The 18,092-nt window shown below is 45.9% G+C and overlaps 1 protein-coding gene across 1 annotated transcript; it reads left to right on the plus strand.

Annotated features, from left to right (window-relative positions):
* Positions 1 to 583: 583 nt before the first annotated feature.
* Positions 584 to 9,629, plus strand: PSMB2 (proteasome subunit beta 2). Its single transcript, XM_027701349.1, has 6 exons — positions 584 to 722; positions 1,620 to 1,742; positions 2,314 to 2,384; positions 6,674 to 6,836; positions 8,441 to 8,490; positions 9,391 to 9,629. Exons 1-6 carry the CDS (start codon positions 632 to 634, stop codon positions 9,496 to 9,498), a joined length of 606 nt encoding a protein of 201 aa, XP_027557150.1. The 5' UTR covers positions 584 to 631; the 3' UTR covers positions 9,499 to 9,629.
* Positions 9,630 to 18,092: the final 8,463 nt, after the last annotated feature.

Here is an 18,092-nt window from a genome sequence, read left to right on the forward strand (position 1 = left end):
GAACAAGTGTTGCTACAGGCAATTGGAAAACAGTCAAAATGGTGAATTTGCTGCTTGCACACATTTATACCCTTTCCTGGAGACAATCTGCTGTTGCTTTTTGGCACGTTTAGTATTTTTTAAACCACACAAAGGTTATGCCCAGTTCTCTGGAGGCTCAGGGGGGACCTTCTGGCTCCGCAACCCCCTGACAGGAGGGGGGAGCTGGGGGGGGTCGGGCTCTGCTCCCAGGGAACAAGGGACAGGAGGAGAGAGAAAAGCCTCAAGCTGTGCCAGGGGAGGGTCAGGTTGGACATCAGGAGGAATTTCTGCCTGGAAAGGGTGGTCAGGCCGTGGCAGGGGCTGCCCAGGGAGGTTTGGAGTCCCCACCCCCGGAGTTGCCCAAGGAACGACCGGAGGTGGCACTCAGCGCTCCGGGCTGGGGGACAAGGTGGGGGGGTGTCAAAGCTCGGACTCGACGGCCTCGGAGGTCTTTTCCAGCCGAAACACCGACCCGACCCCGCGCTCCCCTCACGCTCCCGCCGCGGGACCAGGACCCGACTCCGCGCCGGGTCCCGCCCGCCCCGCCCCTCGGGCCCGGCGCCGTGACGTCATCAATGCGCGCCGGCAGCGGAGCCGCTGTGTCACCGCCATGGAGTACCTGATCGGCATCCGCGGGCCCGACTACGTCCTGGTGGCCGCCGACACCGTGGCCGCCTCCAGCATCGTGCAGATGAAACACGGTGAGATATAGGGGCGGGGGGGTTGCCCCGGCGGCCCAGCCTCGCCCGGGGGTGTCCCCGGTGCGGTGTCCCCGGCCGTACCCGCGCCGGGCGGGGTTGGGGCGCTCCGAGGCCTCGCTGGGCCCCGGGGGGAGGTTTTTGCCCAGGTGAAGGTGCGGGGAAGCAGTGCCGGGGGCTCCAGGTGGGGTTTGGTCGCTGTAGGAGATGCCAGGCGGCCTCTGGCGCTCGGAGCCAGCCCGCGGCTCAAAGGGCCGCTCTAGAGATCCCAATCCTGAGCCCGGGGCTCAAAGGGCCGCTTGTAAAGCTCCCAATCCTCAGCCACTATAATTGTATTATATATATATTATTATATATAAATTGTTCTATATTATTACATATAATAAACACTGTGTTGGGTTCTCAGCTTAACCTCCCTGTCCAGCTAAGTGTTGGCTTGCCAAATAGTTTTTTTCACAAAGGAAAATATATTTAGAATGTAGGACTTAGTTTGCCCTCGGAGGGGAGGGTTAGGGGCATAACCCCATAAATTTCACATAATTATTTAGCATACTGGTGTTTGCTGGTAATTGCTTTACACTTGGGACACAATATTCTATGTGAAGCTTTAGTCTTTCCTACCTTGTTTCTAATGTGGGAAATACTGTATATTTCTGTAAGGTTTCTGAAGAGCCTTGGTTCTCTTGGTGATGTGTTTGACAACTCTTGTGTTTTGTGCCACCAGCTGTGAGAAGCTAAATGTCAGGGTTTGCTCAGGAAGAATTTTTTGGTGGTGTTCCAGGTCATGGTGCACTTATCCAAGCCCCTTTTTTGGTTCTAAAGAGTCCTGGTGTGTCAGGATATTGGCAAAATAATTTATTCCTATGACCACAGCTCTCAGTGTTGTTTCTCTCTGCCTAGACCATGACAAAATGTTTAAGATGAGTGAAAAGATCTTACTGCTGTGTGTGGGGGAGGCTGGAGACACGGTGCAGTTTGCAGAATACATCCAGAAAAATGTTCAGCTCTACAAAATGAGAAATGGTGAGTGAAGCAGGACAGGTACTGGAGGTTGGGAGCAGAGCTGGGGTGGTTTCCAGGTGAATGTTGGTGGAAAGGACTGGGTTTCTGCATTTTTAGTGTCCAGCAAAGGTGGTAATTCAGGCAAGATGCAGAAATGGACGCTGGATTATACAGTATAAATTAAAAGGTTTATCCAAATCCCAGCAAACCTCTTTGTAATGTAAACAACACAAATATTTTACTAACAAACCTGTTATTCTCTTAGTGTGTCCATTGCACGCCAACTGTTACCACTTCTTCTGATATACTGGACAAAAAAATTCAAGCTACATGTCCTTAATATTTCAATTTTTTGTAGCCACTTATATTGCCATGATCTATACAGATATGAGCTCCCCAAATTCTGGGGAGGGTCCAGGAGGGTCCTTCTTGTGTTTGTAGCTTTCAGAAAAAAACGGGAATTGGAGAAAGGACACGACGTTGTCTTGCTAAGGAACATCTCTTTATTTCAAAATGGGAGTGGGATGGGGAGAAGTGAAGCCTGAGTGTGGGTTTGTGCTGTTCCCCACTAAGTGCTGACCTTTCTCCCCAGGTTATGAACTGTCTCCCAAGGCAGCTGCAAACTTCACCCGGCGGAACCTGGCGGATTATCTGCGCAGTCGGGTGAGTGCAGGCTGAGGGGCCTGGGCATCCCCCAGGGAACGTGTCCACCCTCAAGGAATGGAGTCTGAAGAAGGTGGGAGCTGCTGTCTGTGCTGGTGAATTTGCCCAGGGAGGTTTGGAGTCCCCACCCCTGGAGGTGTCCCAGGAAGGCCTGGCTGTGGCACTCAGTGCTCTGGGCTGGGGGACAAGGTGGGCATTGGGCACAGGGGGGACTTGATGACCTTGGAGGTCTTTTCCAGCCTCAGTGAATTCTGTGAATTCACATTGCTGAAAGGATGTCTTAGTAAAATATAACTTTATTTGCTTACTTTAAAAACTTATCACTTATCAATAACTGATACAACTGCAGACTTAAAATTCCAGCCTTGGGCCCAATAAACACTTTGTCACTCGCTGCAGACGTGAAGTGAATTAAAGCCCTTGATAAGATTGGGGGTTTTCATGCAAATGCACCAAATCCGTTTAATCTTCTTGAAAAGTGATTTCATAGAGCAAAGCTGTTTGATGTACTTAGCAAAACAAGTGCCTTTTGTAAACAGCAACATGAAGCTTTTCAGTAAATATCAAATCCAAGTTGGAGCTGTGTTTTCAAGTTACTGAACTGCAATTACTGATGTTTCTCGTGGTGATTTTTTTCAAAGTGTGAAAAGATGTTGTGAAGGGGCAAATGGACTTTGAACAATCCAAGGTCAGGAAGCATTTCATTGAGAAGAATGTTAATGTGTTATATGAGAGAAAACAGGAAGAAAGAAGATGTTGAGAATGAAGTTGATCAACTCTGTCAGGGGTAGAGCGTGGGATGAATTGTGTTGCATTCTAACAATGCACTGCTCAGGCCTGAAATGAGGTTTTACAGTAGCAAATAAAGACCAGTATTAACCTCAGAGCTGTATTGTTGAGAACTATACGTGTGTGGAGTGAGAGTTCTCCAAGAACTCATCCCCAGGAGCAGCCAAAGATCATTGTTCTCCTTTCCGACGTGGATCACAGCTGCAGGTCACAACTTTTCCTGCTCAGATGTGATTCCACACGACTTGTCTGGTTTAAATGGCTTCAGCCAACTCCATGGCTGGTAGCTGATGGTTGGCAGTGCTGCTGTTTGCTTTGGCTTGTGTTCAGGTGGGATTTGGAAGGTCTGTGTGTGTTTTGTGCACCTCTGTGCAGTTTTTGAGGCTGATGGGGAGCAGTAATGCTGCTGCTGCTTGGGGCCTGGCCCTGGGGGCTGCCTGGTGCTGGTGGCTCATCTCAGGGGCATCTGACCTGCACAGATGAGACTGAGTGTCCTGCCCCACTTAGACAGAGGCAGCTATTTCTTACTTATGATTTAAAGTACCTTTAACAGGCTTTTTGGTGGGCTTGCCCATCAGGATCGATGTGGCACCGTTGTCTTCCTCTGTGCCACATCCCTCGAGGCCTGATCCTCCCCGTGGCTCCCCTCCTTCCTGAGCCTCCCTGAGCCTGTCTTCCAGCTCACCTGCTCCAGATGGGCAGCACAGTGGGGAGGACACTGGCAGAGGCAGATGTGTTTATTTACCGGAGACAAAACGCTGCTCTGGTGCAGATGGCAGCGCCCCGGGGCACGGCGCTCCCTGACACTGCTGTCACACTACACTGCTCCCCACACTGCAGGGAGAACCCTTCCTCTCCAACCAGAGCACTTAATGACTTGTTTGTGGCATTTAGGATTTGATAATACAAGCCTTGCCATCAGAATTTGTTTGTGGGGTTTTTTTTCCCCGTGAATTTTGTTACATTTCCGTCGTCCTACGTCGTCCTACGTGGGATACCAGAGGGATTGACACTAGTGCTCAGTGTCTATTTGAATTGCATATGGGATTCCTGGAGGCTACTGGTGTAATCATGGGGATGGAAAAAAATTAAAAATTAAAAAAACAGAAGGTAAAATGTGCCAGTGCCTCCTGTTAGGAGTAGGAAAATAGCTGAGAAGGAAAAAGTTTGGTGGGGAAAATGTAGTTTCTTGCTGTATTGGCACTCACCATGTTACAGAGGCCTGAAGGTGTGTGAAGGGGAAAGGTTAAATTGCAACAGGACTTTCTCAGACTCTTGTTGGAGGTGAGTGGTGCTGTAAGGTGTGGTGACAGGACAAGGGGGAATGGCCTGAAGCTGAAGGAGAGCAGGATTAGATGAAGTCCCTTCCAACCCAAACCATTCCATGATTCTGTTGTTGCCTGCTCCAGCACCTCTCTTGGTTCACCAGGTGCCAGGTTCAGTCCATTTAACTCACTGCTGAGGTTGTGTGTGGGGAGTAGGAAAACCAACCCCCTGTCCCTCCAAAGGTGATGGAGTTCAGTCTCTAGTTGTGATGCTGTTTAATTATAGGTGACAGGGTCTGGCTGGAGTCCAAAGGCAGCCTCTCAGCTCCTCTCCCTGTGTCCACACTTGGCAGGAAACTTCCTCTCTCCCACCTTTCCCCCCTCGCTGTGACTTTGGCTTCCGCCAGATGTCACAGGGCTGTGTCACCACCACCCTCCCGAGCTGGGGCCGGGGCTCTTTAGCACAGCTCTGCTCTTCAGCTGCAAATTCTGAAGAATTCCACACATTTCCTAATTGCTGTCGTTATTTTAAATCAAACAGCAGTCAAGTGCAAAGCTACTGGGGCTGGGAAATGTGTCTGTGCAGGAAGGGGAGTTTGGGATAAAGAACTCTGGAGTGTCAGTCATCACTCGTTTGGTGGCCCTTTAACCACACCAGTCTTGTGAAGAGTTCAGAACTCTTGGCATGGATTGAGTCACAGAAGCCAAGGAAGGCTGCATTCAGGATGGGATGTACAAGAAATTCCAGTCCCATCATCGAGGTGCTACGCTGCAAATTTCATTTGTAATCATGGAAGTAGTAAATAGATTATGTAGATTTTCTAATGTTTAAATCCTGCCTTTCTTCAGTAACAAGGCATGGGGGATAATTATTTACATTTGAGTTTTAAGAAGTCTCAGAGACCATTAGCAGGAGAACTTACAACTGAAAATCAGTTTACAGATGGGTTTAAGTGTGTATAACACCATTTATTTATGGTTGAGTATCTCGCATATGCCAATGTTGGTAATTCCAAGTCACACAATAATTTGAGTGATCTTGTGTCATGGCTCTTAAATATCAACTTGTGTGATGTTTCAGAATAAATAAATGATGAAATACAGCCTAATTAAACGAATACAGCTGCGTGGTAACTTCTTTCCAAATATTCTTGGATGCTTTGAAGATTAAATCACACCATTTACAGTGATGTTTGATATATAACTGCAGCCTGCTTTATTCTTGCTTTCTGTCTGAAAGTAAAAATACAGTGTCCTGTGATTTACTTTTTTCTTGCATGAAAATTCACTGTACTTAGTATCAAAATGAACTTTTTCCTATGATACAGTTAATGTTTTGGCTTTAGGGTAAAATTCTGTTTGCTTTTTTAATCTGTTGGTTGCATCATCATTTTTTTTCTTATTTTGTTGCTTTGTTGATCCAGGCTTTCCAGCAGTTTAGAGATATCCTGTTAGTACAATTAATTTAATGAGAAACATTATGTAGATATGAAAATACTGGAACTATATAAGAGCTGCTTTTAAAAATACACACAATTCCCACATTTTTTTCTGAGCCTACATTTAAAAATAATACAGTGCACGTGTGTTTCATGGTCTTACAAAGTACAGATCTTGGAAGGAGATGTGGGAGAAGAGGGGATGTTTGATTTATTCACGATGGTGGAACACTAAACCCAGAACATGAGAGGAGACTGCCAAAGATTAAACTTGGTACATGCAATAAAAAAATCAAATTGCCAGTGAACAGGACCCTGTGTGTAACTGTGTGAGAGGTTTTATGTGCCCTGGAACGGGCCGTGGTCACCGGGAGGGGACTGGGAAAGGAGCAAAGAGCAGGTTAAATGAACAAAGAGTTCTTAGAAACTGCAAAATGTTCGTGTTGTGCTCACGTGTCGACAGTAAAATGCTTTATGTTTTATGCTGAGATGAAAGAATCTGGTGTGAAAACCACATTGGAGTTGGAGTGTGTGCTGTGAAAGCTGTAAAAAAACCCCAAACACACCGGTTTTCAGGAGAATCGGAGTTTTATGTTTTTATTTGCTCGTGCAGCCCATGTTGCCAGAAGACCTGGTGGTTTTTAGGTTGAGAGCCACAATGTGCTGCAGGCAGGGCTGGTGCAGCATGTCATGGGAAGGGATTGTGGGACCTGCTGCTCTCCAGGTGCCACAGGGAGTCAGGATCCCAAGGCTGAGCTGTCAGTGCTTTGGTGTAAAACATCCTCTGTGTTTGCAGACCCCCTACCACGTGAACCTCCTCCTGGCTGGCTATGATGACCACGAGGGCCCTGCCCTGTACTTCATGGATTACCTGGCAGCCCTGGCTGAGGCTCCCTTTGCAGCACATGGATATGGAGCATTCCTCACCCTCAGCATCCTCGACCGCTATTACAAGCCAAGTAAGTGGAGTCAGGGACAGGAAAACTCTCTTGTTTCAATTTAGGTCTTTTAATTTATCCATCAGCAAGACTGACATTTGCCAAATCAGGTGTGATTGCTGTGGTGCTAGAGATTGGGACTTGACTTCTTGTTGGATAAAGGGAGCTTTAAGTGTTGCCTTGCTGGAATGGTAATGTGAAACTAGGCAACTCCTGAATTTTTTTTCCTGATTGCAGCTTAGACTGAAGTGAAGGAAGTTTCAGTTCCTGGACCATTAGCTGCTGGTAGTCTGCTTTTAATAAATAACAGTTTGATAACTTTGTCTTCCTGCCTGTCTGTTGGCTCTGACATGTCCACTTTCCCAGGTTATCAATCTGCAGAGGGCAGTCCCAGATCCTATTGCTCCATATCTTGGATTGGCTCTGTGTGTGATATATGAAAAACATTCAAGTGAAAAGATAATCCAAGTGAGATTGTCTCCAGCACTCTGAACTGGTGGTGATTAATCATGGAATATGGAATGGTTTGGGTTGGAAGGGACCTTAAAGCTCATCTTGTTCCACCCCCTGCCATGGACAGGGACAACTTCCACTAGCCCAGGTTGCTCCAAGCCCTGTCCAACCTGGCCTGGGACACTTCCAGGGATGGAGCAGCTTCTCTGGGCAACAGAGAGGTTTTGGACTAATTTACAGTTCTGTGCATGTGGCAGCTGCTCATCGTAATTCTTGTATGTGTTTGTACCTGTCCAAAGTTTTAATTTTAGAATCATAACCCACTGCCAAGGAATGAACATGGCCCCATCCCCGCTGTACAGATGAGGAAATTTGCAAAGCTTGGAATATTGTTAATCTGACATCTTTGGCTTTACCTACAAAACAACTTCACTCCTGTGTGCTGTTTAAGTTAATATCTCTGCTCTGAGATTAGAAATCCTTTCATCCACCTCCTGCAAGAAATGTAGCTGTAAACTGATAGTTTTATTCAAATGGAATTTCTGCCTGAACAGTGGATGCAGATCTGGAACAAAGTGTAGAAACAAATTTTGAGAGACCCACAGACCTTGGTTGTTTTCCAATCGCGTCCCTTAAAAATTCTGTCGCTCCATTTCCACCATGGAACAGAGAAAAATAATGACCTGCAGTACATTGCCATGGCTTGTCATCCCTATAGAGTGCTGGATTTGATCCCAAAGTGTTTGAATAGCAGGAGCATCCCACACGTGCCTTCCCCATTATTGAGCTCGTCCCCAGCAGGAACGTTGTTGTGCTAAACCCATCTCCACCTCCTGCCCCCGACTCGCAGCCGGCCCGGGGGCAGCTGGAGCTGATTTGGGGCTGCAATAAACTCGAGGAGAGGGAGGCAGAGCCCGGGCCCTGGCCATGGGAGGCAGAATTCCGTCATGCTTCCCATTCCCTGGAACAAATCGATTCTCAATGGCTTGTTGCGGCGGGAGCGCCGCGGAGCGGGGCGGCCTCGGGACATCTGGAAAGTGTTTGCTGGGAGCTGGGGAAGGAGAGGTTTTGGTGCTCAGCTGAAAAGTTGTTTAAATTTAATAAAGTTTCGACAGAGAGAGAGAGAGAGATGGCCTCTAATGAAATCAATCTGTGGATGTTTTCCCTTTCAGGTATCACACGTGAGGAAGCCATGGAGCTCTTGAAAAAATGCCTGGTGGAGGTGAGTTGCCAAACTCGGGCCCTGGTGATCCTGAGAAAGGGATGTTTGTTTGCATTCATTCGCTGAGACTTTTCCTGTTCCCCTTGTCACGTTTTTCTCTGCCTTTGCCAGAAGGGTAATAAATGCACATTGGCCAGATGTGGAGGAGCTACCGAGGGAAGGGATTTGTGGGCACTTGTGTTGCCTTTGCACGGTTCACGTCCTCCAGAACCTAAACTTGGAGCTTAATTGCTTTTCTTTACTTCTGCTTCTTCCGTGCTTAGCATAATATTGATACAGACCTTTTCCTCTGATGGTTCTTCTGAACATCCTGCAGCATCCTTCTGTCACTTGTGTTACACTTAAGCCCTCTTAGAAGTGTATACTAGTTCTTTTCCAGCCTCTGAAGTGATACCTGAGGTAAAGCCTTGACCTTAAAGTTCATGACCAATATCAGTGTAAACAAGACTCCAGATATTTGAGACACTAAGGCTTTTATTGTAGGAAGATAGTCTTTATCCTTGTCTTTAAGAGAGTGAATCAAATATAACTCTGGAAACATCAGGAAGAAATGCTCTAAAGAGGTCCTGCTTGAAGTATCTTTGTGATACATGCACTTTGTGCCCAAAATTGTAGCCTACTCTAGTCTTCCTGCTTAATGTTAACATTTAAGGCCTGTGTATTTTGCATCTCTAGCCTGGGCTTGTCTAACGTGGATTGTCTTACAGCAGAGGACAAACTCACCCTAATTCATTCCTGAGCAGTGAAAAAACCCACCCTAGTTCCAAACATTTCAGGTCACTAGAACCAGGATGGAAATTTTGTGGTGCAACAGCACATCTCTTAAATTATTTTCTCCTCTTTTATTTAAGCTTTGAGTGAATCTCATCTCTTCTGTCTCTCTTTGTCTTTGCTGAACAGCTCAAGAAACGCTTCATCCTGAACCTGACCTCGTTCAACGCGCGGTTCATCGACAAGGAGGGGATCCATGACGTGGACAATGTACCCCTCACAAAACTGGAGTCCTAACCCCCCAGATCTTTCTTCAGCAGCCTTCTTGTTTTGTTCACTTTTGGGTCTGTTTTTTTTCTGTTCATTTGGAGCACACGAGTCGTGTGTGGCAGTGGGAGATCAAATAAAGTTTGACATTTATAGAGCCAGTTTTATCTTTTTATTCCACTCATCCTTCCCGAGAGGATTTAAGTAAATTGTTCCACAGTGAAGGTGAAACTTGATTTACTGTTCATGGGGGCACATTCAGGTTATTTATCTTTCCTCTTTCTGAGGTTTTACTGCTCCCCAAATCTCCTTTGTGGGAAAACTGTATTTTCTACATGGCACTGTGCTGTCATCTCTCCTCATCATTAAAGCTCAGCAAACCCCACACAAGTGTTCCATGCCAATCATACACCACATCTGCTTTATTTTTCCAAAGATGTTACCACTGTTTACTTTACAAAATAATAATCAGGTTTTCAAAGGCTTGATTTGCTTTGGATATAATTTTCTTTGACTTGAATTAGATTGAACCAAAGATTTTCCCATAGAGTGGAGTTTAAATTGCACTTTTAACTCACCTGGCCATGGTTACTGGGAAAGAGGTTTCTGCTGGCACAGCAGGTTCGTAACTACTTTAAATAGAATTTAAATAGTATTTTAAATAGAAACTGATGTATCAATTGTGTGATTTTTCTAAATTGTGTTATCTATACATTTAGAAGTACATGCAAGCAGTTTGATGAGAAATTGAACTGCAGCACTTTTCATAAATATTTGAATTACTCTGAACCAGTCAGAGCTTTGTTTCCACGAGACTAATCCCTGGTCATGTAGGCTCTGGATGCTGCTTCCCTATGAAACCCCCATTCATGGAACAGCCTTGGATAATTATCATGTGGCTGATACTTGTGGTCTGCCCAGAAGTGATTCTTCTGAGGTGAGTTTTTGGTGTGACTCCTTCCCTACTTGAATTGGCATTAAAAGTGCTCTGGGTGCTTATTTCATGTTTGAGTAAGCTTGGAAAGAAGAATCTTGGACACAGAAGGATGGATGTGTGCAGGATTGTGTCATGGCTTAACAGCCAAGTTCTCAGTTGGATGTGATAAGTGACAGACCCAACTCTTTATTTGTCAAAGATTTTTGGGTTTGCCTCAGCAGTGTGTTTGAGAACGTTCGTTTCTTCCCCCAAAAGTTGTCAGCCTTAAATGCCAAACATTCCTGCCCTGTGGAATAGGTGAAAACTGCATGAGGCTGAGACTTGCTTAATGTCACAGAAGAAATTTGCAGCTCCAGTGCCTTAACTCACCCTGCCTCTCACATAAATCTAATTCTCCCCCGAAGTCCTACCAGGCTTTGTAGTTCAATTCTTCCCAGAAAGAGTTTAATTATCCTCTGGTTTTGCTGTAATGGCTGCAGTGGTACAGAACTCTGAAATTTTTACCTGAGACGAAGTAAATTTTGCTAAAATTCACTTTTTCTCTTAAAAACCTTTCAAACTTCACCCGCAGCAGTTCCCAGGCTGATGATTTCCTCTTGGCAGGTCACATTTAGCAGGAGCAGAGTCTGAGTGTTGTCATTCAGCGACTGAGATCTCACCCCTTCGTGTTGCATTAATGTGCTTGTTTGGCCTAATGCAGCATCTCTAATTTATTTTACCACTGATGTTGAATGTTTTTGCAGGTTTCTTGTCTCCTTTCAGGCTCGTCACTGCAGAGGGGGCTGAGCTGATGTGATATTTTTGTCGCTGCATGTCAAAGCAGCGATTCCCCCTCATTGGAGGAATTCATTGTTCCCGACCCCAGCCCGGGGTGTGGAGCCCTTGGATGGTGTGAGCCCGGCACACAGAATCTGCCTGCAGTTTTTACTGGCACCTATTTGCATGCAGGTGATTAATAAACATAAAAGAATTATTCCCTGGTTGGATTCAGGTTGGAATGGAACATATGTTTCGCCCCAGGGCACGGCCCAGGATCTGAATCCCCCACGGAGGGGAAGATCCAAGGGGTTGCATCCAAAGCCAATGGAGCAGCAACCTCGAGGAATGAATAAATACAGCCCTTGGTTCCAAACCAGGAACAAAAGAACTGGCCCAAGATAAGACTGGACTCTAACAAAGCAGATTTTTTTTGAGGACTTTCCAAGAATTTACACTTTTTAAGCAAAGGTGTGATACTTTTGCTGTGTAACTTATTTTTTAAAGGTCTACAGTGCTGATGTTTAAATTCAGAAACGAATTTTTTGACAGTAACATATAGAATCTGTTTGAAAAATCAGTATTTTATGTTACTAAAAGAGAAGAAAACTTACCTTCTTCAAATTTAACCCTAAAGCTTTTCAAAGCCATATTTTGCCTAGAATCCAGGAGTCCCTTGGAAAGAATTCACCTTTCCTTTTGAAATGCACCTGAATTTATCATGACAGGCCGCTCTTTCATAAGAGATCTCTGAAAGAATTGAGCACTGCAAGAAAATACTGCTTTGTACTAATTTTTGTGGTTCATATTATAAAAAAATGAATGCTACAAACCAGGGTCCCGTGGTCCTGGGGCACTGTGGTCACAGGGAGCTGCTCTGCCTCGCCTGGGCTGGTAATTCTGACCATATGTTTTGCTCCCAAGGCCTCAGGGCCCAAAGAGTTAACAAGGCCCTTTTTCTCGTGTTAGGTTTCCTGTTTAAGGATGGTCTTTTCCTGAGGAGCAGATCATCACCAGCTCATCTCTCCAGAGCTTGGAGTTTGCTCCAGGATCAGTTTACAGAGCCTTTGTGCCTTAGGCCATGTTGGGTTGGGAGTGCTTTGCTGAAGGAAGAATGTGAGTGTAGGTGCAGCACTCACGGGGCTTTTTCTCGGTGTTAATTACACCTTTCCCTGAAGAAAATCTGTGTTTTGGGGTAGAAAGCAGAAACTTTGACCCAGAGGAGCTGTCAGTGCCTGGCAGAATTGTCCTCACAGGGGTTTGTGACTCTGCCAGGACAGTTCTGCAGCCCAAGAGGGATTTGGTGACTCAAAGTCCTCTTGGGTGATGCAGCTTTTCCCCCTGTGGAGTGGAGAGTGACACCAAGCACTGACATCAGCTCAAAACTGAAATGAGGAAGGCAGAGCTGTCTCCCTTCTTGCTGTGTTCATGTTTATGGGGAGTTACTGGTGGGGGGGAATCCCCCAGGCAGATTTACAGACATTTCCCTAAGATTTCTCCAAAAAATCCAAGCCCCTGTTCTGTTAAACAACCCCAGAGATGCTCCAGCCCCGGGCAGCTGAGTGGCCTTGGGCAGGGACTGGTTTTCTGTGCAAACCTGAGTGCTCTCAGCAGAAATTAGGGAGCCATTGTAGAGACTACCCAGCAAAACAGAAATAAAGCATGTTTGGAACAATCCCACAGAGCATTCTGAGCAGCCCCTGAGTCTCACTGTTCCTGGGGATCAGTCGCTGGCAGAAGCTTTGCCACCAAATGGAACTGTCACTTTTTGGAGTCAAGATGTGGGAGCAGAGGGGAGAGATCAGGCTGAACTCTCCCAAGGATGTGTTTTCCTTTGCTCTTGTCTCCAGTTTTGACAGTAAGTTCCTGCAAGAGGCATCAGCCCATGCCAGGGCTGACATTAGGAATTATGCTCATAGGATTTGGTTGAGTCCATTTTCCCATCTGAAGCAGGGACAGAATATTCCTTTTGTATTAAATAAGTTGCCACTTGAGGAAGGAAAACCTGACTTTGCTACCTGTGAAGCACTCCCTCTGCATTTAAGGAAAAATGAATTTATCCTGCCTGTGTAAAGTTTATCCTTCCAGCCATTTTTAATTCTTTAAAGGTTTAACCTTACAGAGTTTCCGTGTGTCGTTATCAGCCATCAACAGTAATTTAGTGCAGGAAATTTTCACTGATCAAACTAAACAGACATCAGTTGTTTTAACAGATTAAAAAAAAAAAGGTAGCAAAATGGAAATGGTGGAATTAAAATACACAACTTGTCTGTTTTCCATGCCCTTGACTGTATTGATTTGGATCTCTGTGTTCTCCTGGCTGGCTGAGGACAACGTTAAAAAATAAGTTAGTTGTCTTGAAAATGCAAAGTGACAGTTTAAGTGTTTTGTTTCTGTGCTAATGTGCAATTAGGTCGTTATCCAATAAGCTGATTCATGTAAGTCTAACTCGAGACAGCTGTGGAAGGCAGAGAGAAAACCCTTTGCTGTTGGGGAACAGGGAGAGGGTGTCCAAGGGGATCTGTTTCAGAACTGGCAGGATGGTCTTTTTCCATGTGTTAAATAGTAAAGCTTAGCAAAATTTGTGAAAAATTAAATTCTGCTGATCAAGTCTATAGAGAAAAAACTAAAATGTGGGTAGATCTGGATACCAGCAAGTGTAGTATCATTTTTGATCTATAACTCAACTCTAAGGCAGCACTACAAGGTGGGGCCAACCCAATCACTGAATTCTCTGAAGTGATTTCTTGCCTGAGTGTGTTTTGGTTTGGGTAAATTACCTTTGGCTTAGTAGATGTTTCCTTGATGTTGTCAAATATTTGCAGTGTTTGTGCCCAAACGTGAAAATAGTGGATCTCCCTGAGTTACTTTACAGCAGGCAGAGGAAGCTCCATCATTTTTTGTGTCAGTATTTTTGGGATTATTGGCAGTACCCTGCTGCAGGACCACCAAAACCCCTGTGGGCTTCAGTGATGCTCCTCCTCCTCTTGCTAAATGTTGCTCTGGGAATGCAGCAGTTGCCATTCCCCACTCCTGGAGCTTTTGTTTTTTTGGGGAACTCCTGTGTGTCTCCCCAGCTTGTGGATTCAGCAGAGGGCACTGATCTTGCACTCTGCCACCTCCTCCCAGACTGGTTTGGCCTCTTCCTTGGAGCTCAGTGTGATGGAGAGAGGATCAGTGCCTGCTCCAGCCGGGGCAGGTGGGATGTACCAGGTTTGTTTCTTCCCTCAGAAGACACACATTTGATTTTTCACAAGTGTTGGACAGTTGTGCCGTGAAACAGGTTAATCATCCATGTTTTCACGAGGGAAATTAGCCTGGGATTCACCAAAACAACCAAAAAGAGCAGCTGGAATCCCTCCTCTCCCAGTTCATCATGCACTGACACACAGGGAGGTGAAGTAAATCTTCCCTTTTTTTGGGATAATACAATTCTCCCTGGAAAAGCTGCCCTGGACATTTGCTGCTGTGTCCTCCCAGGGAGGATGCTCACAGGGTTTTATCAGCAGCAAAACTCCAGCACCACATGATGCTGCTTTCAAAGAACTGCCTGTGATTCCTCAGCGAAATTTGCTCGAGGAAAAAAATGGGGAAAAGCCTCCAATGGCTGGTTTGGAATGTGGGATATTATAACACATCCATTTGCTCCTTCCCAACAAGTCTGCAGTGTGTGAAAGGTGTCATTATGGGCCTGGGCTGAGCAGAAAATGCTGTGTAATTAAAATGTCCCCAGCTGGATTATATGGGAATCAGAAAGTTTTCAAGTGCATAACCAGACTCTGACATGGGAATTGGGAAAATATGTCAGCTCGTTTTGTGGTTTTTCTTACTTTTTTTGAACAGCAGTTTCTTGGATCTTTAAAACGTCTGTTATTGGGCACGGCTGAGTTTGGGATAAAGGATTTCCAGGCTTTACTTATTTCTTATTTTCTCTGCTTTAAAGTGATAAGGCTCAAACCTGTTTCTCTCTCTCTCTCTTTTTTTTTTTTTTCAGTTTAAACTCACGTAGCTCTGAGCGAGCACCTTCAAGACAAAACCAATCAAAACAGGGTTTTAATTTAATTTCTTACAGTGTTCTCTCAAAGCACGTGAGAAACCTGCCCAGAGCATCACACTGGGGCTTTGCTGGACATGTCTGATACCCCAAGGTGTGTGTGTTGATGGTGCTGGGATGAGCCAGGGGATGCTGGTTGTGTGAGCTCCGTCTCCTGGATTTGAGGTTAACCCCTGCTGATGTGTTTAGGAGCTGTGAAGCCACACAGTTTTGGTTTGGGTTTCCATGTTGGCTCCAAAACGTGCGGAGAACTGAAGCAAAAGGTTCTTTATGTTCAAAAGCTGTGAAAAAGCCTCCTAAGACAGGAATTAATAGAAAACATTTTGCCCCGAACTGAGCTGAACAGAGCTATTTTTCCTTGCAGGATTTGCTGAATTACTCCTTGGCAGAGCAGGTTCAAAGGCACTGACAACTATTTTTTTTTTTAAGAATACTTTAAAACAGGAACACTCCTTAATTTTTTTACCATTTCATCTGAGTTTTCTACTTTACCAGGTAAGGCCTGGAGTGTGGATTCTCTAAGTGCTCTGTGTGCCAGGTGTTCTGAAAGATGCTCTGTAGGGTTTCCCCACCTCTTTTGCCTTGCTCACTCTCCTGGGCAGAGCTGGACCTTCACACTTTATCTGGGACCCCCCTCTTTGCCCAGTGCAAAGCACAGGGCTGCCTGTCCTTTGTGGGGCTGTGGATGTGCCTGTTCCCATTTTGGCCCTTGGAGAGCTGTGCCAAACCCTGCCTTCCTCACAGAGGGAGCCTGAACAGGGCCAGGTCAGAGTTATCTGTGCTACAAGACTGGTCTGATCCCGTGTGGTGATTACTGAGTGCTCCTGGAGGCTCCCTGTGATGACCAAATGAGCAGGAAACTCCAAAAGCCATAATATATAACATCTAATACATAATGTGCTGCTGCCATATGACAGGGCTGGGGAGAGGAAATGAAATGAAAGTGGGTCAGGAGTGGGAGGCCTGGGCTGAAGCAATTCCTTGTGGTGCCAGGGTCCATTTAAGAGGCAAAACAGCAGCACGTTGCCAAGAGGGTGTAAGAAAGGCTGTTTTCATGGTCCAAACTGAGCAAACTGGCCTTTCCAGCAGCCTCCTCCTCCTCCTGCATCCCATGTGTCCTGTCTCCCTGTTGGAATGCCTTTCTCCCTTTGCTTCCACATGGAACCAACAGGCAGCCAAGTGGAACAGGGATTCTTAAAGGAGAGAACTTTTTATCACTGGAAATAAAATAATATTCTTCCTGATGGGAAATCCTTCTGGACTTCAGGGTGTGGTTTTAGCCTTTTCTCTGCTGAAAAATAACCCACTGGGAAGCATCTGAAGGTGTCAGGATAAAGCCATGCAAAGGAGTCACCCAGAACTGCACTGCCATGATTTTTCCTGCCTTTGGAAAGGTTCTGGGATGGTTCAGAACCACCATGATGGGGACAAAGCTTGGGTGGACATTCAGTGCCTGGAATGATTGTTGCTATTTATGGTGTCCTGTTGGAAATGGGGCGATGCTCAGGTGGCTGCAGTGGGAATTCTTCAGCATACAAAGGCGAGGCAGGAAGACCAAAATGGTCCCCTCTGGCTCAGCATGGCCAGGTGCCAGGTGATGGGCAGGTTCAGAGCCTCTCTGCCAGCTCTGCTGGGATAATGAAGGCTCCAGGGACAGGGAACACAAGGTCTGAACCAATAATCCTGGGATCATTGTGCCACCCTCACAAATAACATTTATTTTACTGCCTCGTTTGAAAACGTTTCCAGTTTGGGTGTTTTGGTTCAGTTGCACTAACAGGAAAAACTCCCCTTGCTCCCAGGCCATGTGGCTCCCTGGATTCTGCAGGTGAAGCTGGGAATTTAATGGACTCTCCTGTATGAAGGAATGCATTAACTACAGGTCAGCAAACTCTGGTTATTGGGTTGTTTCACACCAAGAGCTGTTATTACCCCGTTGCTTTTAAGGTGCCTGCTTAGAGGTAATTATTTAGTGTGTCCAAAGCCCTGTGGAATTCCAGCACAGCCTCTGCTCACTGGTGTTAATGATGCAGCACAGCCACAGCTCCTCGTTCCCCCCAGCTTGCCCTTGGGACAGCTGACTCTCAGAGGATGAGGAGTTTTTGATAATGTTCTTTCTCTTTTTCACTTGTCAGGGCTTGGCATGTGGTTTCTCTGGATTTGTCGTTCATTCAAAATGAATTCAAAAAAGATCTTTTTTCGTTTCGATTTCCCTTTAGGATTGAAATTCCAGCGTGTTCCATAACAAGCGTAGAAACCACGAGCCCGGATCTATTTTTACTCTTCCACACGATATTACGTATTTTCCCACGACAAGATTTGTGATCAGTGTGGGAATTTATACCAGGGTTGAGCCCAGAATTGTGTAAAATCCCTTTTTTTCTGTTCGGATGGAAGGGCAGAGGGGACGTCAGGGAATGGCCTCGTTTGACAGGGAGCTGGGAGGGAACTCCAGCAGGGACAAGAATTGGCCTGGCATGACCCTTGGCTCTTCTGGGGTGTCTCTGTGGGTCTGCAGGAATGGAGTGTGTCCAAAATTTCGGGAAGTTTCAGTGCTTTTAGAAAGTCAATCCTATGTGACGTGTCCATTGCTGGTCTCGAGCATCCGTGGTGGAATCAACAGGTGAATCCAGATCATCCAACGTCCTCCCACTCCCAGGTCACTGGAGGCATCCTGGCCTGTCGGGCACCAGACTGTTCCTCATAAAACATTCCAGAGACTCGCAGGTACCCGAGGAGGAAAACGAGGAGGGAGGTATTTTCCAACCCCATGGATGTGGTGTGTAATTACCGGAGACAGATCCTGATTCTCCGTGTTGCTCATCGCTGCTGTGTCTAAGAATTCCTTGATATTCAAAGTGCCCCAACCAAGCCAGG

The sequence above is a fragment of the Neopelma chrysocephalum genome, unplaced genomic scaffold, assembly GCF_003984885.1.
Source record: "Neopelma chrysocephalum unplaced genomic scaffold, ASM398488v2 Primary Assembly neopelma1_155, whole genome shotgun sequence".
In the NCBI taxonomy this organism is placed as follows: domain Eukaryota; kingdom Metazoa; phylum Chordata; class Aves; order Passeriformes; family Pipridae; genus Neopelma; species Neopelma chrysocephalum.

What these genes read in the sequence shown, in the direction of transcription:
- PSMB2 (XM_027701349.1), top strand. Translation starts at nt 632, where the DNA reads ATGGAGTACCTGATCGGCATCCGCGGGCCCGACTACGTCCTGGTGGCC. An exon ending in GCTCTACAAAATGAGAAATG is followed by an intron (nt 1,743 to 2,313) that starts GTGAGTGAAGCA and finishes CTTTCTCCCCAG; the next exon opens with GTTATGAACTGTCTCCCAAG. An exon ending in TGAAAAAATGCCTGGTGGAG is followed by an intron (nt 8,491 to 9,390) that starts GTGAGTTGCCAA and finishes TTTGCTGAACAG; the next exon opens with CTCAAGAAACGCTTCATCCT.